The 23,530-nt window shown below is 42.4% G+C and overlaps 1 protein-coding gene across 1 annotated transcript; it reads left to right on the plus strand.

Annotated features, from left to right (window-relative positions):
• The first annotated feature begins 756 nt into the window (after positions 1-756).
• tmem200a (transmembrane protein 200A) lies at positions 757-22,801 on the plus strand. The gene is made up of 5 exons (XM_079571816.1): positions 757-1,212; positions 15,472-15,597; positions 17,994-18,271; positions 18,582-18,742; positions 20,804-22,801. The coding sequence occupies exons 2-5, from the start codon at positions 15,479-15,481 to the stop codon at positions 21,887-21,889; spliced, it is 1,644 nt and encodes a 547-aa protein (XP_079427942.1). The 5' UTR covers positions 757-1,212; positions 15,472-15,478; the 3' UTR covers positions 21,890-22,801.
• The last annotated feature ends 729 nt before the right edge of the window (positions 22,802-23,530 follow it).

Here is a 23,530-nt window from a genome sequence, read left to right on the forward strand (position 1 = left end):
GCACTGACCACATCTGACAAGACACATTTAAAACCCACTGCTACAAGGAATTTCAAAGTGTTTCTAAAACCCCCGACCACAAGGCTGTCATCCCAGATCTCACTTTAAATACATCATGGTATAACTGTAGCCTATATACTGTATACTTGTGTCCTGTGCCATGAATCTGCCATCAGGTGCTATTTATTTACAGTAAGCAACTATAATGTGCACAGCAGCCACCACATTTGGGAGTCAGTTGTAGAACGTTTATGTCTCTATAGATGCTTTAACATGCGAGCACAGGCCAATACTGTACAGCGCGCGCAGCTGCTCATTGCTCCAGTGAGATGCATAATTTACATTGAAGGTTTAAAGCATCCCAGATCTTTCCCCTCAGAACCAGCCCTCCTTACATGCGAGCAGCAGCCAAGCGTGGCACAATGCCCGACAATAAACACTCACACATGGACTGCGCATGCAAACTATTCCACAGCCTCGCGCGCGCCCTCTCTCTCTCTCTCCTCCTCTCTCCACACTGAAGAAGCCCCTCTCTCACATCCCCACAAGCGGAGAAGCGCTTTAGAGCAACTGCGCGGAGCCATCGCTGCTGCGTTCACTACAACCCCGAGGATTAAGACAGCACTTTTTTTTGGGTTGAATACTTTTTTTCCCTTTTTTTTTTTTTTGCTGTTTTCTTCCATTAATGCACAAAAGTTGATCAAATCGCCTGTTTTTTGGGGGTTCTCATTGCGATCGTGGTGACAAGTTGTGTACCTTGTTAAGCTTTGCGCGCCAGAGAGACAAACGTTCGTTCTTTCCGTGGCGTTTTTGAAGCTGTTCTAATTCACAGCAAAGCGTCTTTGTTTAAATGTTGAAGGGGAAAAAAGTGACGACGCTTTGAGAAGCTTGTGAGAGATCCCCAATGTGACGTTTCTAACGTGCGCCCTTATTGTCTTGAGCGCACAAACGCGTCCCTTTTCCAGTTTGGACGCGAGCTACGAGGAGGAATGGATGAGCGCGCTCTTCATTATTAAGAGCCTTGGATGTACGAAAGACTGCCATTTCCTATTCCCAAAAGGAGCTCCGGAGTGTCCGTCATCTCCCGTCTTTCCAGCATGACAGTAGGCTTCAAAGTGGAAGATGATGGGTTTTTACAATCCCCCAGGTTCCCGACTAATCTCTCTCCATGTCTAAGCGCGCACTGAGAGCGGACGGTCGTCTTCGTAAAAGGTGAGTTACTTTATAGTTTGTTGTGAGTTTTACACTTTGGAGTGGCAGCAGTCAATGTTAATCTGTGGCTATTTGTCATTGCCTCGCGGACGCATCGCATCTGTACCATATTTAACTGGTCAGTCTAAGCACAGCCTATCATATTCTTTACACATGTAATAATTTAAAACTCCGCTATACGCGCAAAGCAAAGAAGCTTCTCCAAAGGGGCCAATACTTACCAATCACATTACGCGCAATTAATTACAACCTTATCTTCGCGTCATTAGATTCAAGCGTCATAGTTATTAATCCCCAATCACAGATATGGCACTTACTGAGTAATCCTGTTGAAATACCCACAATTAGGCCATTTTACTGAAAGGACATGGAGAGGTTAGGTATTCAATTTTAAGCCTATGAAATCAAAAACGGGATAATCCAGTGCAGAAGGCAGTGGTGTTTTGTAGTTGTGCTGGAGCTACAGGCGTCACTAGTCCTTTCAATGACTATAGAAGAAGATGCATGTCCATAGCCTGTCTCAGCCTGAAGTTGGAGAAAAAACCTAATCTATAAAATGCCATAATATTTCTATGCCACATTGTAGCCTTCATTACAAGCAGACCATATAACTTTATAAACACCAGCTCATGTCTAAGGCTTTAAGCAAAATCCATATCCATCAGTTTCCAATTTATCCAGGGTCCGCCATGTTAGAAGAAATTATATACATATTGCAGAAAGATATAAACAATATTTCAGTCTTTCAGACCAAGAGAAGAGATTCTGATTTTTATTGGGGGAAAAACTACAAAAAAAGCAACAAAAAAAAACAACTGGCTTAAAATTCTGTCAATAACCCCCACGTGCTTTGTCTAAAACTGAATAAAACAAAATGGGTTGGATCAGGGTCATCTCACTGAGAGCCAACATGATAATCACTGCACTAGAAGAGCATTCACTGTAAAAAAGCACAGTAAAAGGCTTGACTTTGATCTAGGTTAAAGATTGCATTGATTGCCAAATGTATTCATGCAAAGAAAAGAAATACTCAAGGTGACATTTGTGGAGAATTACAACCACTAAATCCTACTACTGATGCATCACGCTGAGCATCTTGAGAATGGCACGCCACATCCCAAGGCGGCTGTTCGAGGCGACGAGGGCCAGGTAGGGACAGCTTGTGCCTGGAGCTGTATACTCTGTGTGGGTGAAGGGTGACTGACTGACTGACTGACTGGCATCACCAAATGTAGGGAGAACACAATGAGTCACTTTCACCCGCAATCATCACGGGAGCGCACTCTCAACACGGGCACGCTCCTGTCTGTCTGCCGCTCACTTCTGATGATTCAATTAAAACTCCCATTCTCACGAGCCGGGAGGATCTCGTCACGGGTGGCAAACGCGCTGATTAAGTGTGAAGGGTCCGAGACGTTGCGGTAAATAAGGAAGTAGCGCTTCGTCAGGGAGCACAACCATAACAGGAGAGTGGAGATATGAAGGGTTCAGGATGTCTTCATGCTGCTCTGTGTATTCCTATTTAAGCCTGATACCGAAGAAGACCAAAGTATTTTATTTTGTGGCTTACACTGGAAAAAGTAATTAACTAGATTAGTATAAACATCTCAATTTGAGCATAATAATCAAAATTTTAGTTGTTTTGACTTGGTAAGTTGTTCTTGGGCATTTGTCCTAGATTATTTCACTTGTTCTGAGATGTTTCTGACTCGTTTCAATACATTTCGTTTCGTATTTCAGGTAATTTTCTTTGCCAATGGGGTAAGAAAATTGGTCTTGATCTCATTGGCAATTTTACTTTCTTATTTCAAGCGAGATTTACCTTAGAACTGGTCTGAAATGTCCTCAAACAAGCAAAGTAAACTTGCTCCGATCAGGAAAAAATGTCTAAATTAGCAAAAAACGCTCAAAACAAGATACATTTCCTCAATTCAAGTCATTTAAGACAATGCTTGATATTTACTTTTTGCAGTGTAGAGGCTGTACATTTCGATATCATTACTCATTCACTCCACACTCCGGGGCAGTTGAAGCTTGTAGCCTCAGCTGCCCTGGGGTAGAGAGACGGGAGTGAACCTGCCAGTCTGCACCACAGGCCCCTCCAACCCATTACTCACACAACAGTAAACTGAGGGGGATGTGTCTTTTCTAAAGGACAGGATAGTGCTTGCACCAGTCAAAACCGGGATTCGAACCACTGGCCTTCGCATCCGTGGACAAAATGTAATGTTCTCAAACTTTTCACACAAAGTGCCACCTCAATGGAAGACATTTGAGACTTACACATTTCTTCTTCTGAAACACTGAAGAGGCACCAAGAGCCCCTCACGCAAGCAGCACAGTGGAGGCGTCACAAGAGGAGCGACAGGGAAAAAAGGGAGAAATGAGGAGGTATCCGGGTAAGGAAGAGGAAGGAGGAGGAGCTGACCAGTGAAGGACACAATGCTCTGAAAGAGGGACAAACCCAGGAGGCGCTGCACCGTTTCAGAGAATCAGTGGAGACTAAAGGCAGCCGGTTTCCCCCACCTGCAAAAACATGCTGCTCAGGTTGGCGGCTCAAGACTGAACACCTGAACACAATTTTGTTGACAAATAAAGCACTTACTCCTATTCTGAGTGAGATATTCTAACTTCCAAGTACCACAGTGTATACATCAACGTGAAATCAGGACTAAACTAGGCTCCAAGATAGATCTAAATTGGACTTAAGGATTTCTGGAAACTGGATGTAAACCACGTCTAAACCAGAAACAAAATGCCTAACCCAAAAACATTACAAAAGCAGAAATAAATGAATCTTTAATCAAAATGAAATGCAGTCAGATGGACCTGATGACCCTCTGAAGCGGCTCGAACAGCAGAATGAGGGTGTTTCAAATAGAGATCCACCGATGTTGCAAGTTAAACTGAGGCACTCCAGAAGAACCTTATAAACTCTGAGCAATTAGAAAATCACTGTGTATGATTTTCACACCAGAAGGCTAGCGTATGGCAAATAAAAGAGGTCTAAAAATGCCCTCACACCCATGTAGAGAGTGGTTTTGAAACTAAAGCAAAAAGGATGTTGAAAAGAGTAGGTACAGCAGATTGAAGTGACATTGTCCAGACTTCAGATGTGGACGACAAACCCTTGACCGCGAGTCTGTAAAGCTCCAGTTCATTTTTCTCACACCCCGACTCAATCTTTTCTTTCTCTGTGACCCATTTGTCATCTTGGGAGATTGAACCGAGTGTAACCTTTGGGCTGTTTGTCTTCCTTCAGACCTTTAGACGGAGAAAGAAAAGTCACTAATATAACATATGCTCAATGATGCTTCAAAAAACTATGCAACAGATGAGGATGGCCGAGTCTTGTAATGGTCCAATAATAGGTTTACCAAATAGTCCAATAGTTTTTGAGCTGGAGAACTTTTAAATGTCAGAATGCTGCTGTTTTGGCAAGTGTGGTGACATATAAAATGTAACTAGACTTTGGGGTTTGTTCACATTACGACTGACAGGGCTACATTTTTGCAGATTCGACCATTTCTTGAAGCCAAACTTGCAAAATTTGGTCTGATAATCTTATCCTGACACATTGAACGGGCTCATCTTCCACTTCCTCCATGAAGCGCTGCCTCTTTCTCCATGTTGTTCTGATAGTTCTTCTATACGGCTTTACAGTGGGTGTTTGCGTGGGCGGGACAGCTGCGGGACTCTCTCTCTCCACAGCTGACACTGACCTCTGAACTCCCCCCCCCCCCAAAGGAAAGAGAGAATTCCACTCCGAGGATCAACAGCGTGACGTCAAAGTCAAGTTAAATACGCAGTCCGAAAAGCAAATGTTTGGGAATCATGTAACACTGTAATGAGAAGGTTTGATGTTTGTTCTTTCTCAACGTGGTATGTGCAAACTTAAACATTAAAGTGCACAATGACAAACAGTTACGAGTAAGAAAAGCTGTCCAGTTAACACGCTGGCACATAGAGTTGACTCCCGAGCTTCAACACATTTCCTGCATAACTCCCCCCCTACTCTGTCATGCTGTACAACTCTCTCCCCTTGCAGTTTACATATGTGTAGTTTTTGCCCCACATGCTCTACATCAGGGGTAGGCAACGTCAAGCCCGGGGGCCAAATCCGGCCCTCCAGTACAGAACCTCTAGCCCTCAAGGTGATTTAAAAAAAAACATAATGACAAAAAAAATCAGAAAGTACTTTAACATTTTTAGGGTTAATTGGGAGAAATACTGTCAATACACCCAATTAGGTCATACCATGTACAACTCTGGCATTTGTAGAAAGTGCACTGGAGAAAAAAATAATAATTTTAAGGAAGAAATGACAGAAACCTACATGAATTAAGAGATTCAATCAAAGTTTTGAGTAGATTTGGTCTGGTCTTAGATCAGATAAAACATCTTATCGCCAATGGAACAAGTCATTATTCTCTTGATTCAGATTATATTGTATAATTTCCAAGTGAAAAACAAATCTTTTTAAAAGGAAAAGTTAATTTGTCTGATTTCAAAGTGGGTTTCATGCTTGTTCCATTGACATCAGCATTTGTATCTTTGTCTTAGATAAGTCCAAACAGACTCAAATTCAACACAAAGAACCTTTATTCAAGCAACTTTAAGTCATTTATCTCATTCAAGATGGTAATTTTTCCAGCGTAGTGCTTTACTTTGGCCTAAAATTGGCGGCTTCGGCCCTCGGTCTATTTACCATGAATAAAATTGGCCCTCCGTTAAGAAAACTTGCCTACCCCTGCTCTACATCATAATCCCATTTTCTGTCTTGAGGAACACAGATCAAATACACATCACGGTGGAAGAGTGCTCTTGGGCCTCTTCGAGAGAGACCTTCCTGTGTGGAGTTTACATGTTCTCCAAGTGATTTTCCAGGGACTCCACTCCCCCCCGTTTCAACCTAAAGCATGTTCAGATAATATTTCAACTGAGCCCACTGCTTCTGACAGGTGTTCTGATGGCATTGATGGAAAATATCATCTGCCTTAACCTTAGCATGTGGACAGTGTTCATTTTGAAAACATATTTTATTTTATTTTAGTTTTAGTCTTAGTCTTTTGACTAAAATGTAGTTTAATTTTAGTCGAGATTTAGTAAAAAAAAAAACATTTCAATTTTAGTCTAGTTTTAGTCGACTGAAATTGCATGTCAAATGCTGTAAAACGGTCCTGGGGCCTCTTGAATCATTATATAAATATGCACTCAAGATCCATGATAAGAAACCCAGGCGTTATCACCATTGTCAAATACTAAATAAGTATGGAATTCTGAATTTTACAAACCTAATATTCTACTCTAATGTTTGCTTGCTTTTTTAAAATTATCCATGGAGTCACTGCACCTCCCCTGAGAAAATGTATAACTTTATGCACTGATAAAATGACTCGAGCTACTCGATCCACTTCTAGGGAAGAATGCAGCGTCCCAAAATGTAAAACTGCCTTCGCTAAATCTGCTTTCTCTGTGATCGCAATGGGTCAGTGGAACACACTGCCAACCGAGATTATTGCAAGTACAACAATCAAAAGTTTTGCGCATTTGACTAAAAAATGGCTTCTAGAAAAACAAACTTGCACTCATAATCTGTAACGCCATGTGGGAGCGACCGTTCACCTAGAAAAAGGACCGGTAGAAAATGCTCTAATGTTTCAATCTTGTTTAAATTAAATGTATGTTTTTAATGATGTCAAAATGTATAAATCCATGGTCAAGTATTCATCTACATTTAAAATCAGTTTTTGTAACATCAACCTGCCCAGGGACTACAGGTGGAAATTAGCATCTTTGCTATAACCTGGCACAATGCATCTTTCCTTTTGGTCAATGTTAAATTGTGCACTGTCCCTGTTTAAATAAAAAACATACCATACCATTTAGTTGACTAAATTTAAGACTAATTTAGTCGACTTTGCATTTATAATATTCATTATAATCATATTTAATCAAGGTCCTCGACTTAATGGAGCTTCTCCCACATGAATAAAGCACAAACCTGTTCATTTGGCAGTGAATTTAAATGATCTGAGGCTCTTTCAGACTGTCAATAGAAGTTTGGATGATTTTAGTCTCTCCCTTTCATTTTTATTTAGTCTTATTTTAGTCGACTGAAATATCTGGACATTTTAGTCATAGTTTTAGTCTCATGAGGAACGTTTAATTTAGTTTTAGTCCAATTTTAGTCACAAAAATATCACTTTGACTAAAATTAAGACTAAATATTTTAGTCGACGAAATAGCTCTGCATGTGGAAAACTGTACTATTCTTGCTACGACTACGAATAATTTGGCCTGAGGTTATAATAGGGATGTCTTATGTGTCAGTATTTAGACAAAACTTTCGATCTTTGACTCTCAAAAACTTGCAGTAGAAGAGCTTAGGCGTAATCTTTTACCACTTAACTCCAAGCCCGGGCCGTCTACTTTTTCCCCCATTTGACATCCGAGTGGGAGGGCGAGGTTCAACTTCGGCTGAGGCTTACAACCGGCTTCGCTTTATGAGTTGTCTAAGGACGGATTTAACAGACCTTTATATTGCTCACAGACCTTTTAACAAGTTAAAATTAGTGTCTGTATTGAGTTTGTGAGTCAGCCATCTGCCTGCTGTGTAAAAAAGGGTTCTTCTCAGGATTTACTCACCGCGCGTGTTGTGTTATGGCAGGTGACCTTAACGCGAGCAGCAGTGGAAAGTGGGGGGGTGGTCTGTTTGTCGATGCACAGCTGCCGCTCGGAAATGCTTTGCTTCTTCCATCGATCCTCGCCTAAAACATGTGACAAACATGTAATCGGATACAAAACAGCCTGTCCGATCTTGTTGCACGCACTGTAAGCTCCTCATATTTTATCAGTTTGGCCCTATTATGGTGTGACTGGGGGACGGTTTAGTTGCAGTAAGTCATTTGGAAAGCCAGGTTTGTCAGCAGTGCACTTACGGAGTCCAAACTAAAAAATGGATCTGGGTTTTGTTACACACTTCAAAGCGCCTCCTTCGTTCTCGGTCAGACTTTTCCTCCAGTGCCGCCGGCTGTCCTCCTCCCCTCCTTCTTTGGCTATTCACTTATCCCATCCCTGGCGCCTCGCTCTCCTCTCTGGCGTGCGTCCCTGTGCGTGAGAGGTGGAGGAGATGTAGTGCAATTATCACTTCGCACCGTCTGCGTTAATGCGCACCGCAAAGATGAGGGTTTTCCCTTCCCCCACTTCATACGCCTACATTCAGTTGCACCTGCTACACCTAAAACCTGTGAAGAAGACTGAGATGAGGTGGAGGCATTAAGTTATACGGCGCTTTTTTGCAATCTTAGTCTCCAAAGTAAATAAGAGTTTGTAGTTTGTGATTGCGCTTTAACACACTGCAAAAAGTAATTAACTAGATCAGTATAAACATCTCAATTTGAGCACAATAATCAAAATTTTAGTTGTTTTGACTAGTTAAGAAGTTCTTGGGCATTTGTCCTAGATTATTTCACTTGTTCTGAGATGTTTCTGACTCGTTTCGATACATTTCGTCTTTATTTCAGGTTTTTCTTTGCCATTGGGGTAAGAAAATTGGTCTTATCTCATTGGCAGTTTTATTTTCTTATTTCAAGCGAGATTTACCCTAGAACTGGTCTGAAATGTCCTCAAACAAGCAAAGTAAACTAGATCCGATCAGGAAAAATGTCTAAATGAGTGAAAACTACTCGAAACACGATACATTTCCTCAATTCAAGTCATTTAAGCCAATGCTTGATATTTACTTTTTGTCTTTTTTGCTTTCAAATATCTCCATTATTTTATTATAATGGCGCTGCGTCAGGAATCACAGAAATTGTAGAGGTTTTAACTAGAACACCGAGCTCTACATGAGACACAAAGCCAGGGTTATTACAATGGGCTTTGTGGTAGACTTGATTCCAAACCAAAATGTGCTTGAAATGCTTCCTCAGTCACTCACTTTTCTAAAATATCGCATTGATTATCTTTTTTTTTTTTTTTTTTAACAGCTACGCTCATAATCTGCAATACATCCTTTGTAGTTATTAAGATCCGCACACCTGTCAGCCCGCACAGCTGGTTGTTGCTATAGAAACACATGGATGTGGTGTCATCTCGCAGCCGCACGTGTTGTTGCTATAGGGATTGCCGAGACGTGTCTCCTATAGATAACAAACGCTGGGGGAAAAAAAAAGAAAAAGACGTTTCCGCCTCTTGTAACTGAGCTGTAGATTGTAAACACATTACAGGGGAAAATTGGTCAAATAGAATAGCACGTTTCTGAAGCCTGGGGAGAGCTTAATTGCGCTAATAGTTTCTGGGTAAACAACACAGGCATTTTAGTTATTATGGTGATCATGCACAGGGAGATTTGTCATTTATTGAGCACTGATTTCCAAAAAGGCTTCCAGTGGGAGAATGGTTCTGAGTGACTGCACACAACGAAAATATGCTGAATTGCTAGTGAACAGAGTCTGCAGTGCACGGACACGGATCAGGCGTTATTGAGAATTAACCTTTCATTTGCTGCGGTCATCGCCTGCACGCAGCGGCACTGGAGGATGGTGCAGGGGCTTCAGTGCTCGCTGATTAAGCTGCTGCTGGTGTCCCCCATGTTAGGATGTTCGGAGGACGGAGTGCAGCTTTTTTTCCCTACACTGCTCCACTTGTTCTCGTGCTTCAGACTTGTTACACCCACACATGGCCTTGGCTTGGTTTTCTGTCTGTCTTGTCTTTTTTTTGTTTTGTTGGCAAGACATTTTAACAGGGGAGTAAAGGAGGATAGTGTGACTTGCCCAAGGAACATATTGCTAAATCTCAAAACCAAGACAGCTATGAAGAGCACAACTCAAACATACTAGACATCTTCTTTAGCAAAGCCGTGAATCTTATGTACCTCTGTCCTCTGCAGGAGGCTGTGGGTTTGGCAATCCCGCCTCTTCCAATTTCTCTGAGTGCTACGTTTGAAAAGAATGGATGAGACGCCTCCCCTAGTGTATTGTTCGCTGTATATCTGGGTCAATCAATCCTATCGAACTAGTTGTTTCCCATGGCTTACCCCTCTTGTGGCCAATAGTTGCAAGGATAAGTTGAAGTTGTCAAGACAGTTCTCCTGGAGTAGAAATGCTTGGTTAGAGAAAAAAAAAAAAAGATAATTCACTGTAACTAAATTGCAATAAAGAAAGAAAGACAACATCTGGGACAACTGGATGTTTTGTCCATCCGACGTGTAAACAAGCAGCTGCCTCCCTCTCTCTTGATGCGGCTGCGTTTGTGGTTTCTGCTCTCCACATTGTTTTGCTGGATGCTTTTGTGCGTCTTTGCTGTGTTTTCGTGGGGTTCGGTTGATCTTTTTACTTCAAGGAGTCCATAATGGTCCTGAAGAAAGCAGCTTTTTAAACAGGGGCGGACTGTCACTGAAAAACTGCCCTGGGCTCTGACTAGCCTGGCCCAAATTAGCGTAATTGTGACACTTCCACAAATACATATTTTAACCTCTTACCCCCCGCCTTAACATTAACGAGTGCATTTTCCCCAGTTCGGCTTTTGATTATTATTTTTTTGATTGGTATCACCAGCAAAAAGAACGGGAAAGGTGGTCATAGAAACACAAGCAAAATCATTAATATAAATGACAAATAATAATGGTCCCAAAATTGAACCTTGTGGTGCACCATACTCCACGGAATTCCGTTTAGATTCATGTTTTTTTTATACTTTTTTTTTTTTTCTCACGTTTTTGTTGACTTTTCATCCTCTTTTTCTCGCAATTTTGATGCTTTTTTTTTTAGCTTTTAGATTTGGGTGAAGCTCGGTTGAGGCGGAACTGGTGGCCCCAGAGCCAGTGGCCCTTCTGTGCTCTTCCAGAATGGACATATGGCCAGTCCGCCCCTGTTTTTAAAAGTAAACAAACAGCTAGCTTATGAGCTAAAGACATTTCAGACCTACACATTTCTTCTTCTTAAAAATGAAGAGGCACAAGAGCCCCCCCCCTAAACCTGCAGCACCGTGGAGGCGTCACAAGAGGCGCTACAGGAAACAAGGAAGGGACAAACGAGGAGGTATCCGGACTAGACTCACAGCTAAACCACACATGTCTTCTGGAGAATAAAACAAATGAACTGCTAAGCTTTTGGTGAAAGTCTGTTGTGGAGCGGAGAGAGCTGCAGGAGGAAGAGGAAGGAGGAGGTGGAGGAGCTGACAGTGCAGGACACCACGCTCTGAAACAGGGACAAACCCAGGAGGCGGTACACCGCTTCAGAGGATCAGAGGAGATTGAAGGCAGCCAGCCAGGTTTCCTCCAGGTGCTGCGGTTGCTGGTCAGGTTGGCCCACAGTTATTGCGGCTCGGGACGAACACCTCAACACAATTTAGTAATACAGTTGGAGGCAGCAGTGTAAGCAGGGACTCCCCTTCTCCCCCCGCACTTCCTCCAGCTCCAAAGCGTTCCTCGACCAAATGATAGACATGGTGTCTCCTGTGTGTGTGTTTTTGTCGTGAAGCAAATCGTGCAAGAACCCTAGATAGAGACATTTCAACTTCATTGAAGGAAATTGCTGTTCTTATTGCCAATAACATACAGCGGCAGCCACCCTCTTGGACATAGCAGTTAAGTGTGCACTGACTCTGAAGGCTGACAGTTTGATCCTCCCTTTGTTTATATCAGGGGTAGGCAAAGTCAGGCCTGGGGGCCAAAACCGGCCCTCCATCATCAAACTCTGGCCCTCGAGATGATTTTGAGAAATATTATGACCCAAATCAGAGATCAAAATAGTAAAAAAGTACTCTAGCAATGTGGAAAATACTGTCAATTCATTAAAATGTCTCAGCAGAGCACCCTTTTAGGCCATAATCCTAAAAGAAGAATCATCTGAAGGAAGAAATGACTTAAATCTACTTGAATTAAGAGACTAAATCTAAAGTAGATTTGAGTAGATTTGGTCTGGCCTTAGAGGAGATGAAACCTATTCTTGCCAATGGAACAAGCACAATTTTTTTCTTAATTCAGATTATTTTGTATCATTTCAAGTGAGAAATAAATATTTTTTACAGTAAAAGTTAATTTGTCTGATTTCCAGTGGGATTTCTATTTGTTCCATTGGCATTAGCGTTTTTTATCTGATCTTAGATTAGTTCAAACCAACTCAAATTTAACATAAAAAAAATCTAATTTAAGATGAACATTTTTCCAGTGCAAATGATGTACAACACTGGCATATGAAAGTGATGCTTTACTTCAATTGCTTCAATTGGCAGGTCCGGCCCCTGGGTCGTTTGACGATGAAGAAAACCGGCCCTCCACTGAGCAAACTTGCCCACCCCTTTGTTTATATTATCCTTATGACCTTGAGGAAGAAACAGGAATGCACTACATGTTTAGCTATTGTTTCTTCTCCACCAAATCGCAAACTGTTCTCCCTTGGATCTCGGTGGATTTTCAGTTGTTTCGTCTCATTTCTTCACATCTTCTAGGATATACCTCCTCCTCTGCTCGACAGGATGTGTGGGCTCGTGTTTGACGCGCTGAAAGAGAGCCACAGCCAGAGAAACCTTGTGTTAGTCCTTGCGTGATTCACCATCTGTCTGAAAGCCTACTTACCGCACTGGTGAGCCACAGACTGACATGAAAAGCATATTAAAATGCGAGCTTCTAAATACCAAAGGTGTCCGATTGCTTGTGGCATGTTCGAGGCGGGTTTTATTGCTCGGAGGTGTGTGTTTGAGCAAAAGCGACAAAAGAAATGAAACTAAAAACTGAAGCGCATGGGTACAAATTTTATTAGAGGAAAGCAATAATACAATACAAGCTAAATCAAGGAATTCAAGCTGTGGTGAGAAGAAGAAAAGGGAAGATTCTTGAAGGAAGATCAGCTTAGGCCACTTGTGTTTTGGTTCCCATGCTAAAAATGTGTTTATCCTCGGGTATGCGGCCACACTGGAAGGCAAATACGCAGCTGAGGAAAATTCAACCTCGCCATAACCTTACAATGGACCGGCCAATTATAAGCTTCCCATCACATCGTTACAGGCAATTAGAGCCGAGTGTGCTCATATTTTCAAAGGCCATTGGTTTACAGGTACATTTATTTGCAAGGCTAGGAGACTGCTTTTGTTGGAGAACTCGAATGTGAGCGAATGCGAGCCTGGACTCTTGTCTTGGAAATGAGATTCAGGTCCGTGCTTTCAAAATGAGTGGAAAGTTGGCGAGCGGATAAATGCATTTTTTCTCCAAATTTTGGGTTTCGAATTTGCACACTAAAACAAAACAGTGGAGACAATTAGCATTTGGACGGGACATTCATGACCATTAGAGGTTCAGGTTGTTGGCAGATGGGTTTTCATTTTTTTGTGGGCTCACAGTTATTTGTCTAGTGGCTCAGCATTACAGTATATTTTTAAATCTGCAGAGAGAAATAAAAGGTGTATTTTAACAGGAAGATCACGCGCTAACTGTTTGCATAATGAACGATAGAACATTGTCTTAAAGGGGGGGTATTATGCAAAATCGACTTTTTCAAGCTTTACATCATGTTATTATGTCATTCCCTCATTAAAAACATGCCTGAAGTGTTGCCTTGGCACATTCACGTATTTTTGAGTAATCTGTAAAAACTCTGATGGCGGCCATTTTAGGGATAGGTTTGCCTGAGTCCTCCTAGGAACGCCCCCACCTCCTGGAGACGCCTCCGAGCTTTCGTCACCAGCCGAGTAACCAACCACTGCTCCTCAGCAGAACCCCCTCCCCACTGATGCCACAGACAGCGTGTGGAGGGGGCGTGTCGGAAAGAGGTTCTTAAAGAGACAGAGGCCTATTTCAAAATTACATTTATTAATCAATCATATAATGTGGTCGTAAATAACATAATCAGTAATATTGTGTCCATTAAAAGTACTTAACTAAAAACAAAAAACAACAAGGAACAAATGTACAACTTAAGATTGGTGACTCGTTGTTATTGGCAGTGATGGGTATTTGTAATTATTGAGTTTTCTTTCCCTGTCTTGGAACCAGCAGAATGTTGTAACATAAATATTTATGATTGTATAGTCACTGGAATATGATAAAATGACTATATGTCATATCTTCTTTGTGCATAGTTAATGAATGTATCTATTTCTTAAGTACGAAAGGGGGTAGGCTCTAACAAGCTGAAGCTTCTGCCTACTCCTTTTGAGCATCATATCCTCGTTATTTATTTATCTATTTGGCTATTCACCTACGCATGTATCTTTCTTTTGCTTGATTACTGTGCTGAACTCTGTTCCTATGAAGAACTTTGTGGAGCTCAGATGCTCAAATAAAAAAGATGAATTGAATTGAATTGAAAGACATTCACTACAGCCATTTTGAGAGAGCAATTTTATACAAGGCAGTTATTCTAATTTACTGCATTTACAGACCAACAGAAGGTTTCGTCATCATTGTAGTGTGATATAGACTGGTGCTATGTGATTGAAAAAAGCATAATGCCACCTCTTTAAAACTATGTTGGCTACGCCGCAGGCTGACGCATTTCTCTGGGGTCATCATTGGATTCTGGTGCCTTTTTGGGATAGAGAGCAAATGCGGTCTGATAAATCCTCTTAGTGCTAAATGGCGCTATGTTAATGTGCATGCAAGACCAGATTAACAGCCATTTGGGCCCAAAATGAAGGCCTCCCAAATATAAGCCGGTGTTTGTCTAAAGCACTCATCCTTTTAATAACTATTAATAGCCGTTTGTGCAGCTGGTGAGACAGATTTGAACATTATGTCAGAAAACCAGCCCTTTATCTTCGTTATTACACTCGAAGACATATTATACCCTTTGCTTCAAGGTTTTATTGTAAATAGAAAAGTGCGTCACTCCCATCTGCTCGTCCCTCCTTTTTCTGTAAATACCGTGTTATATCTTGGCAAGAAGATTTACAAGAAAAAGCGAATCAACTTATGAGCATGAGTAGGAGTAAAGTTATTATCATCGACTGTAAAGCACACTGTCCCTGAGGCTCTGAAATGTTTATAATCCCGCATTCGTCTGTGCTCATAAGAATCACTCTCACTGTAACTGGCGTTTCTCAGACTCAACAATACGTGACCGACTTCTGCTTTCACAAACAGACAGATTTACCAAAGTCACTGTTGTAACAATGTGCAAAAAGCCCTGGATGAAAGAAGACAAACAGACACTTCGAACGTAACATGTCAAATGCTCCAGCTTGTGAGGAAGAGAGGGAGTTTCAGGCTTTGTCAATGAGCAGTAACTCAGATTCTCTTTTTTTTCTTTGCATCTTTAGGTGAAACATGACGGCGGCTGCAGGTGTGCTAACAGGGCTGGCAAAGCTAAAACGCCAAGACTCCTGCCGCTCTCAGCATCGACCCGCCTCTGCTTTGGGAGGCGCTGCTCAAGAGGCTGCTCCCAGGTAAATGAAGGTGACAAAAGGAGAGAGGGGGAAATGCACTCAAGTCGTTGTTGTTTCATCCCTCATCTAAGAGGCTTCACAATGACAGATGGGAATGGAAATGTAAAACAGAAAACTTCAATGTTTCACTCATTATTCCCTATATGTTCACATTCATTCACTGGTAGTCATGTTCATTCAGTCTCAGTTGGAAGCTGGAATATATCCATAGGTCTCAGCTGAGAAAAAATTGGACAGCTACAATAGCGATGAACAATTCAAAGCAATATTCTAACTTTTAAATGGCCAAACGTCCCGCATGAAGCATTCACAACAAGAAAATGTTATGCGACTTAAAGTGCATAAGACACATTAGACACAATTTGTGCAAAAACATAGTTAACACAATTATATTATATATATATATATATATATATATATATATAAGATTGTACCCATCTTTCTTTTTTGTGATGCTTGTAGTGTCACTTCCTTATTGGACACCAACAGGAAGTGACAAAGATAAACTGTTGCCGTGCCAACCATGTTAAGGCAATGGGGAATGAGTCAAACTGCTTTGAAACTTTACCTTTATCTATGTCACTTCCTGTCAGCAGCTCAAAAAATTCAAATAACTTTTCTTCCCTACATTTCTCATTCAAAATGCTGCTTCACTGAAATAAAAATGATTATTATGCAACTGGTGTTATCCATCAATATAAGTAGGGATGCACCGATACCACTTTTTCTAAAACCGATACGAGTACGAGTACTTGGATTTAAGTACTCGCCGATACCGAACACCGATACGAGTACAAGGCATTTTCTTCAACATTCTTACTTTTTTCACAGCAGATTGGTTTGTAATTAGTTAATTTACTCATGTACATTTCCTTAAGTAAAGTAGGCGACACATTTAAGAGCAGTTATATTAGCATTGTGCTGATGCCATTTATTTATTTATTTTTATTTTCATTCAATATCATTTTTTATTTTTATGTCTCTGTCCATCATAGACAGAAAAGTCCATGTCCAAAAGCTCCTAAATGCCTGTGCTTTATTCATTTATGTATTTTTATTTAACAATAGTATTGAGATGTTACTTAAATGGTCTCTTTTCGTCTTTACTTCAGCTCCTGTAGATTTTCTCGTGTGTTTGTAGTAACTTAGCGAGAAGCTACAGCGTTTTCATTGTTCTGCTGCAGCTCATTTTCGCTCAATATAAACATGCTGTATGTCTTTACGTTGGATTTTCTGAGGACTTTTTAGTCGCTGGGTTAGTTGTTCAGATGAATAAACCCCTGGGCATAAAACGGCGTCAGAATGGCCTAAACTGCTAGCCGCGAGTTAGCAGCGTTAGCCTGTATGTTGTAAACACTGCAGACGCTGCAGCACTAACAACATTAAAGCAGTACTAAGTAACTCTTCCCCCTAGAGGCCATAAGCGCAACTGCAGGTGTAGTAGCAAGTTACGATTTTTTAATTTATTAATTGTCTTGGAGAGTAAATACTACGCTGACAGGAAAGGCAAAGGGAGAGAGGGTTACTGTGCAACCAATTATACAACGGAAATTTTTTTTTTCACTCAAACTTGGCTGTAAATACTGTTTAAAGTGACGTTAGCCCGCAGCTAGCTTTGCCCGTTAGCATGTTAGCTTCTTCTTCGTGATTACATTAGTGTGTATTGGCTTTCTCCGTCAAGTTGCAAACATGGTTTTCACCAGGGGGAGATGAAAGACCCTCCAATCATCCCATAAACACTTGTATTACCCCCACAGGGACTACGAAACGGATTTATTAAGGTAAATAAGTTACTTAGTACTGCTTTAAGCTCTGGTTAAATCCAGCACAGACTCTGATTTAGAGAGCGCAGTCTGTAATAAAGTCAGCTCTGTGTGGAATATTGTATTTGCACTAAACAATCCTCCAGTTTGTTGCTTCTTCTCTCCTCAGCTGAGAGCTGCGCCTCGTAGGTGCTCTGCCTGGCCGCACGTCAAATGGTATCGGTTTCTGGTATCGGAACCTCATGAATGAGTACGAGTATGTGGTATCGGCCCGATACCCGATACTGGTATCGGTATTGGTGCATCCCTAAATATAAGTCATGTTTTCAAAAGCATTAAAGTCATATGCACTTTAAAGATGGAAGTTATTGGGAACTATTCTAAAGATCTACACTACAAGAAAACGTCCCTTAAGTATGAAAAGGAAACAGAATAATATTACTTGCTATTTGCACAAGAACCTTTGTTTTGCTCAAAAGTCAAAGAGTAGCTATCGACACAACTTTCCATAAAAGTTTGATATAACACACTTTTCCAAGATCTTACATCCACTAATAGTTATTGACAGTCACAGCATCACCGAGACCCCAGATGCCTCATGTTCAAAAACGCATCTTTTCGTTGCCCCTGCAGAAAGCGGAAACGCAGAACAGATGTGGTGATCGTTCGGGGACGGTTACGGCTGTACTCCGCCTCGGGGTTTTTCCTGCTTTTGGGGCTGGTGATCCTGGCCGTCGGGATCTGCATGGCGACGCTTGGTTACTGGCCGCACGGTGACAGACGGGACGCGGCCAAAGCGCCGACCGTGCCGGCGGGAACCGAGGCGTCTGCCACGCAAGAGACACACGGAGTGAAAACAAACACATCGCAAGGAACCGCAACCAACTCCAGCTCGAGTCATCAAGTGCAAGGTCAGGATCTTCTAGCGAATATTTGATCGTTTTACTGAAACAAAGGCATTTTAGATACGAAAGATGAGGGTTTAATGCTTGATAAAGGTTTGTAAACTTTTTGTAGTTTCCCATTCTTCATTGTAGTACAAGATTAGCCTCCAAGTCCTGTGAAAATCCTAAATGGTCACATTGTTGGAGGCTCATTAAGGTTTTGTAGCTGAACCAAACATAATATAACTTTAAAGCAAATGTGCAAGATGTCTAATGCGTCCCAGAGCTACTTGTTATTTCCCCCAATTAAGAGGATCTGTGTGTTTTATGTCCGCAGAAACGACAAAGCAGTCCATGGGCCTCCTGACGCGCTTCCTGGAGCAGCACCGTCACTCCGAGCGGATGAAGATGTTCGGGCCCTTCACCATGGGCATTGGGATCTTTATCTTCATCTGTGCAAATGCCATCCTCCACGAGAACAGGGACAGGGAAACAAAGGTATGACTGTGTACGCATTTCAAACAGGCATCAGTCAACAAAATACGTTTAATATTTACTCCTCGTTCGTTTTTTTTTTTTTTTGCTCAGGGCACACTGCAGTTCTCCATATTCATCACATCCGCATTATCTAACATCCTTATCTGGCCATTTTTTCATTTCTCCCTGCTCTTGTGCCCTCTCCCTCTCCATCTTGATTTGATTAACACTTGCCTGCACGCTTATCCTCTCCCCAGGTGATGCAAATGAGAAGCTAAATTACCAAGTGAGTCACATGCTTCACGGTCCTACATGTTTGAAGCCAGACAGAGCGTTTAATTTATGGAGATAATTCATTATGGAACTAGTCTTCCTAATCAAACCTAATGCTGTCATAAAAACAAATGGCCCTATAAAGATGCCCTGAGGCTTACCTTCAACATTGTAAACAAGATCCTCATTAAATTGGCAAATAATTGTGCTGTGAGCAATAAGGGTGTTAATGCCTTTTCTACTGTGTTAATTATCATGAAAGGGCCATACAATGGTTCCTGGGATGTCAGTGCAGGCGGTAGATCAGTCGTCTTATAATTCACCGTTGTCCTATAGGTAAGAAACTTCACACCCTGGCTGTAAGTACTTTATATGTATGATATATATATAATGTAGAGGGGAAATATGTGAGCGACTGATTCGTGGCGCTTCGGAGCCAGCCCAAGAAAAGGTGTTTGAACAAGCTCTCCATCTATGTATGAAGTGAATGAGTAATGAATACAGTGGAAATGAGTGAAAGCATCTTGAATTTGTCCTTGATTTGGTCTTATCAAACTAAAAATGCACTTGCTTAAGGCAGAGGTTAATATATTCTGTCAGACAAAACCTACAAGCTTGTAAAGGACTTACTATTTTTCACTGGAAATTCATTTCATTGTATAGAGAGTAACTGCTCTTGATAGACATCACAGTCAGCAGCGTATCCAGTGGTTCCCATTCTTTTGTGTCTTGCGTTCCCCACTGGACCTTCTATTTGTGCGACATGTCCCTCCCTACCTCGAAGGTGTTTATGATTGTCCTTAAAATGGTCAATTAAAACTACCATTTAGCAAAAGGACAATATTCTGTGTTCAAAGTAAAGCTCAAATTTATACATTTCTTTTCAAGACATCATTAAATAGACTTTCTTTTCAAAATTATGTTTAAATAGCCTTCGGCATGGCGGCACGGTAGCCCAGCTCTCGCTTCACAGCTAGAAGGTCCAGGGTTCGATTCCCACCTGGACGTGTGGAGTTTGCATGTTCTCCCCGTGTCTGCACAGGTTTCCTCCGGGTACTCCGGTTTCCCCTACCACGAAAAACATGCACAATAGGCCAGGATGAAAGATGTGTGTGAGTGAATGTATGGTGGTGGTCAGAGGGACCGTTGGTGCAGACGTGTGTAGTCGCGACAGCGCTTCTGTCAGTCTCCCCCAGGGGAAACAAACGTAGCTTTCCACCGAGTATGGAGTGAATGTACAATTGTCTCATGTAATGCGCTTTGTGACCATGTCTGTGAAAGGCGCTGTATAAATAAAGATCTTCTTCATTCAAATTCACTTTTTTTTCTGAATTCCAAGTGCCTCCTACTAAGTGTTAGAGAATTAACAATGGTGTTCAAGAGGATAGATGAAAAACAGGCAGCAGTCTGGATGTCTTATACAGGAGAAGTTGATTTACCATCGGAACGGGACCCGGAGACATGAACTCGAGACATTGCGCTAGTCCTACCATTCCAGTCTGTCTGTGCTTCCACAGAAAAGGGATAAATACCCTCTCAGAGCATCATACTGATACACAAGAGTCTGAGCACCACAGTCAAGGCTGTGACAGAGATAGTACGACTGTACAGTATGATAAATAGTGATTTAATGTTATCCTCTATCACTAAGTACCTCCTAGTAAGTCCCTGTACTTCCAGTCGGGAAACATTGCAATTGACAATAACGCATAACAAGAGAACATCTGCACAGAAATACAATATATCAGCTATAATAAAACATGGATATAAAATATGCTTCCACAATTCTAAATCTCCTCTCTATTTCAGATCATCCACATGAGGGACATGTACTCCACTGTCATCGACATCCAACGCTTGCGGCAGAAAGAGCAGAAACAGCAGCTGCACAGAAACAGCACTTTCGCACGAGAGGCCTTCAGCGACAACATCAGCCTGGCTCGAAACTCGCTCCTGGGCTTCGCCTCCCGGTCCGCAATGGGGTCCGCCGAGGAGGAGGAGGGGCTGCTCGGGGAGGAAGAGCAGGTCAAACTGGACTGCAGTTTTGCGGGGCTCCTGGCTCCGCTCTATCGGGACCGTCCCTTTTATAACCCAGGGCTGGGGTTGTCTCACGCGGACTCCGTTCGGCACCAGTGGTCGGTGGACGGCGACGGGGCGAGGGGGGGGCACCACGCCCGCTCCATCGTGACCTCCTCCATCTCCGCCTTCACCCTGCCTGTGATCAAACTCAACAACTGCGTCATCGATGAACCAGAGATGGAGGCCATAACGGAGGAGGACAGGGGGGCGGAGCGGCGGGACGACAGGTCGCAGACTTTGACCTCCATGGAGTCATTAGCCGTCCCCGCCGCCACTGTTGCCAAGGCGTCCAAACCTCCGGGCCTGCACAGGAGCAACTCGGCCGCCTCTTCCTCCCACTGCTCCTCTGCCTCCACTCTCTCCCCAGCCCCCTCGTCTACCTCAGGCTGCTGGCTCTCTCCCGGAGCGGCCCGCAGCGACTTCGGCTCCAACTCCTCCCTGCACATGCTCAGCAGCCACTCCAAATCCCTGGACCTGGAGCGCAGACCGAGCCTGCTGAGCGTGCACCACGAGCAGAGGAAGCACCCCAGCTGGCCGCGCCTCGACCGTAGCAACAGCGCCCGCGGCAGCAGCAGCAGCAGCAGCAACCTCAGCGCCTCCAAAGGCAGCAGTAAGGGTTACACGCGGCTGGAGGACAGGGAGGACCACGCCGGCGAGCGCCTGTTGGACGATTCCGCGGCGACGGCGGCGCGGCGCGACTACAGCAAACGGGAAAAGCTTTTAATGATATCCAGGTCGCACAATAATCTAAGCTTTGAACACGGCGAGTTCAACAACAGCACACTAAAGAGGGGCAGCTCGGAAACACGATTCTGAACTTTTTTGTTTTTTTTCAGACTGAGAGGATTGATTTAGCGATAGGTGCTGTTTTGTAGCCGACCCCCGACTTGTGAAAAAGTGATCCGACAAAGCAGAAACGCAGCTACGATGCCTTTTGAACAGGTTGCTTAGCCTGGCCGCCCCTTCCTTTGTTTTTTAATATTCCTCTAGAAAACAAAAGAACTTTCCTTCAAACAATGGTTGGAACCGTTCTGATTGAGTTTTGTTTCTATGATCTTTCCAATTGTGTCAAGGCTACTGATAGTTTTCTGATAGATGGCGGTAGATTAGAGACAAACAGGACAAAACACTATGTTGGAAAAAAGACTATATCACTGTATTGCTGAGATCTGATTTATTTGGTGGGTGAAAAAGTAGTGTCTATGTGTGTGCAGACTAGACTTAACTCAGGATATGATGGATCATTTTTATACTGTTGAAATTCTCATGGACCTGAAAAGACATCCCGTGTATACAGTACATGTCCCTGTTATACCAGCAATCACAAGCTTCAAATCATGTGTTTTTCATTCCTGGGTGTGAAGAACCAATAATAAAACATGTTTGGTGTTTTAATGCAGAAATGTGGAATACGGATTTGCTGCACAATACAATACAAAATTCTCCACGATATTGCCATCATGTCACAAACTACAGCTTTATTTCCGTCCGTCCGCTCTCATCACATTTTGCCGCGTCTCAACTAGCAATTAGCATCCCCTTTTTCTGCGCTATTTTCTACCACACGGCGTAAACAGGACTGTCTTGTTATTCAAAACGTGACATAAAGCGTGGCGTGTGCTCCCACGCAACACAACAGGTGCGCGACGGCAGCTCTTTTAAGAGACGGGAACCTCGGCGGAAAGTCTCATTAGTGGTTCCCGCGGCGGGCCCGTGTACAATGTTGTTCTGTCTTCAAATAAACTGTATTTTGGATGAAACTGTTGCTGTTAAGAATCTTTGCTGATTTTGAGCTCACGGAAAGACCTTTGACAATCACGTTTTTACAGTTTTATTTCTAAAACTCATCCAGACTATTTATTTTAAGCTCTTATCCCCTGCCTGAACTGAGCGTATTTTCTCCATGTTGGCTTTACCCCAAATCTAAAAGCTTCAACAAGAAAAAAGCATCAAAATAGCAACAAAAACAAGGATGAAAATGCAACAAAAAGTGACAAAAACGTGACGAAAAAGCAATGAAAAAAAAAACATGGAAATAGTAACAAAAAAGGGGGAAAATTAACAAAAAAGTGACAAAAACGTGGCAAAAACACAATGAAAAACAAGGAAAAAGCAACAAAAAATCACGACGAAAACGCAACAAAAGCACGCGCTGACAACGTGACAAAAAAGTTAGGATCACTTTTGTAGGTCTTAGCTTTCAAATGAGGAACCCAGGGTGCTGAGAGCGCTACAGCACCCCCGGTGGATCGTTTACGCATTACCGGCAATAATAAATAAAGAGGAAATAAGCACAGAAATAGGGTTTTTGGGGGCGATCTTGTCTCTCAGACCCCCTAACGAAAATATCCTCCCACGGCTCTGGTCGAGAAGCTTTTAGATTTGGGTAAAGTCGAACTGGAGGTAATGATCTCGGCTCAGGCTAAGAGGTTAACAGAGAAATACTCACAGCCCTAA

This window comes from Gobius niger, assembly GCF_951799975.1.
Source record: "Gobius niger genome assembly, chromosome: 15".
NCBI classification, from domain to species: domain Eukaryota; kingdom Metazoa; phylum Chordata; class Actinopteri; order Gobiiformes; family Gobiidae; genus Gobius; species Gobius niger.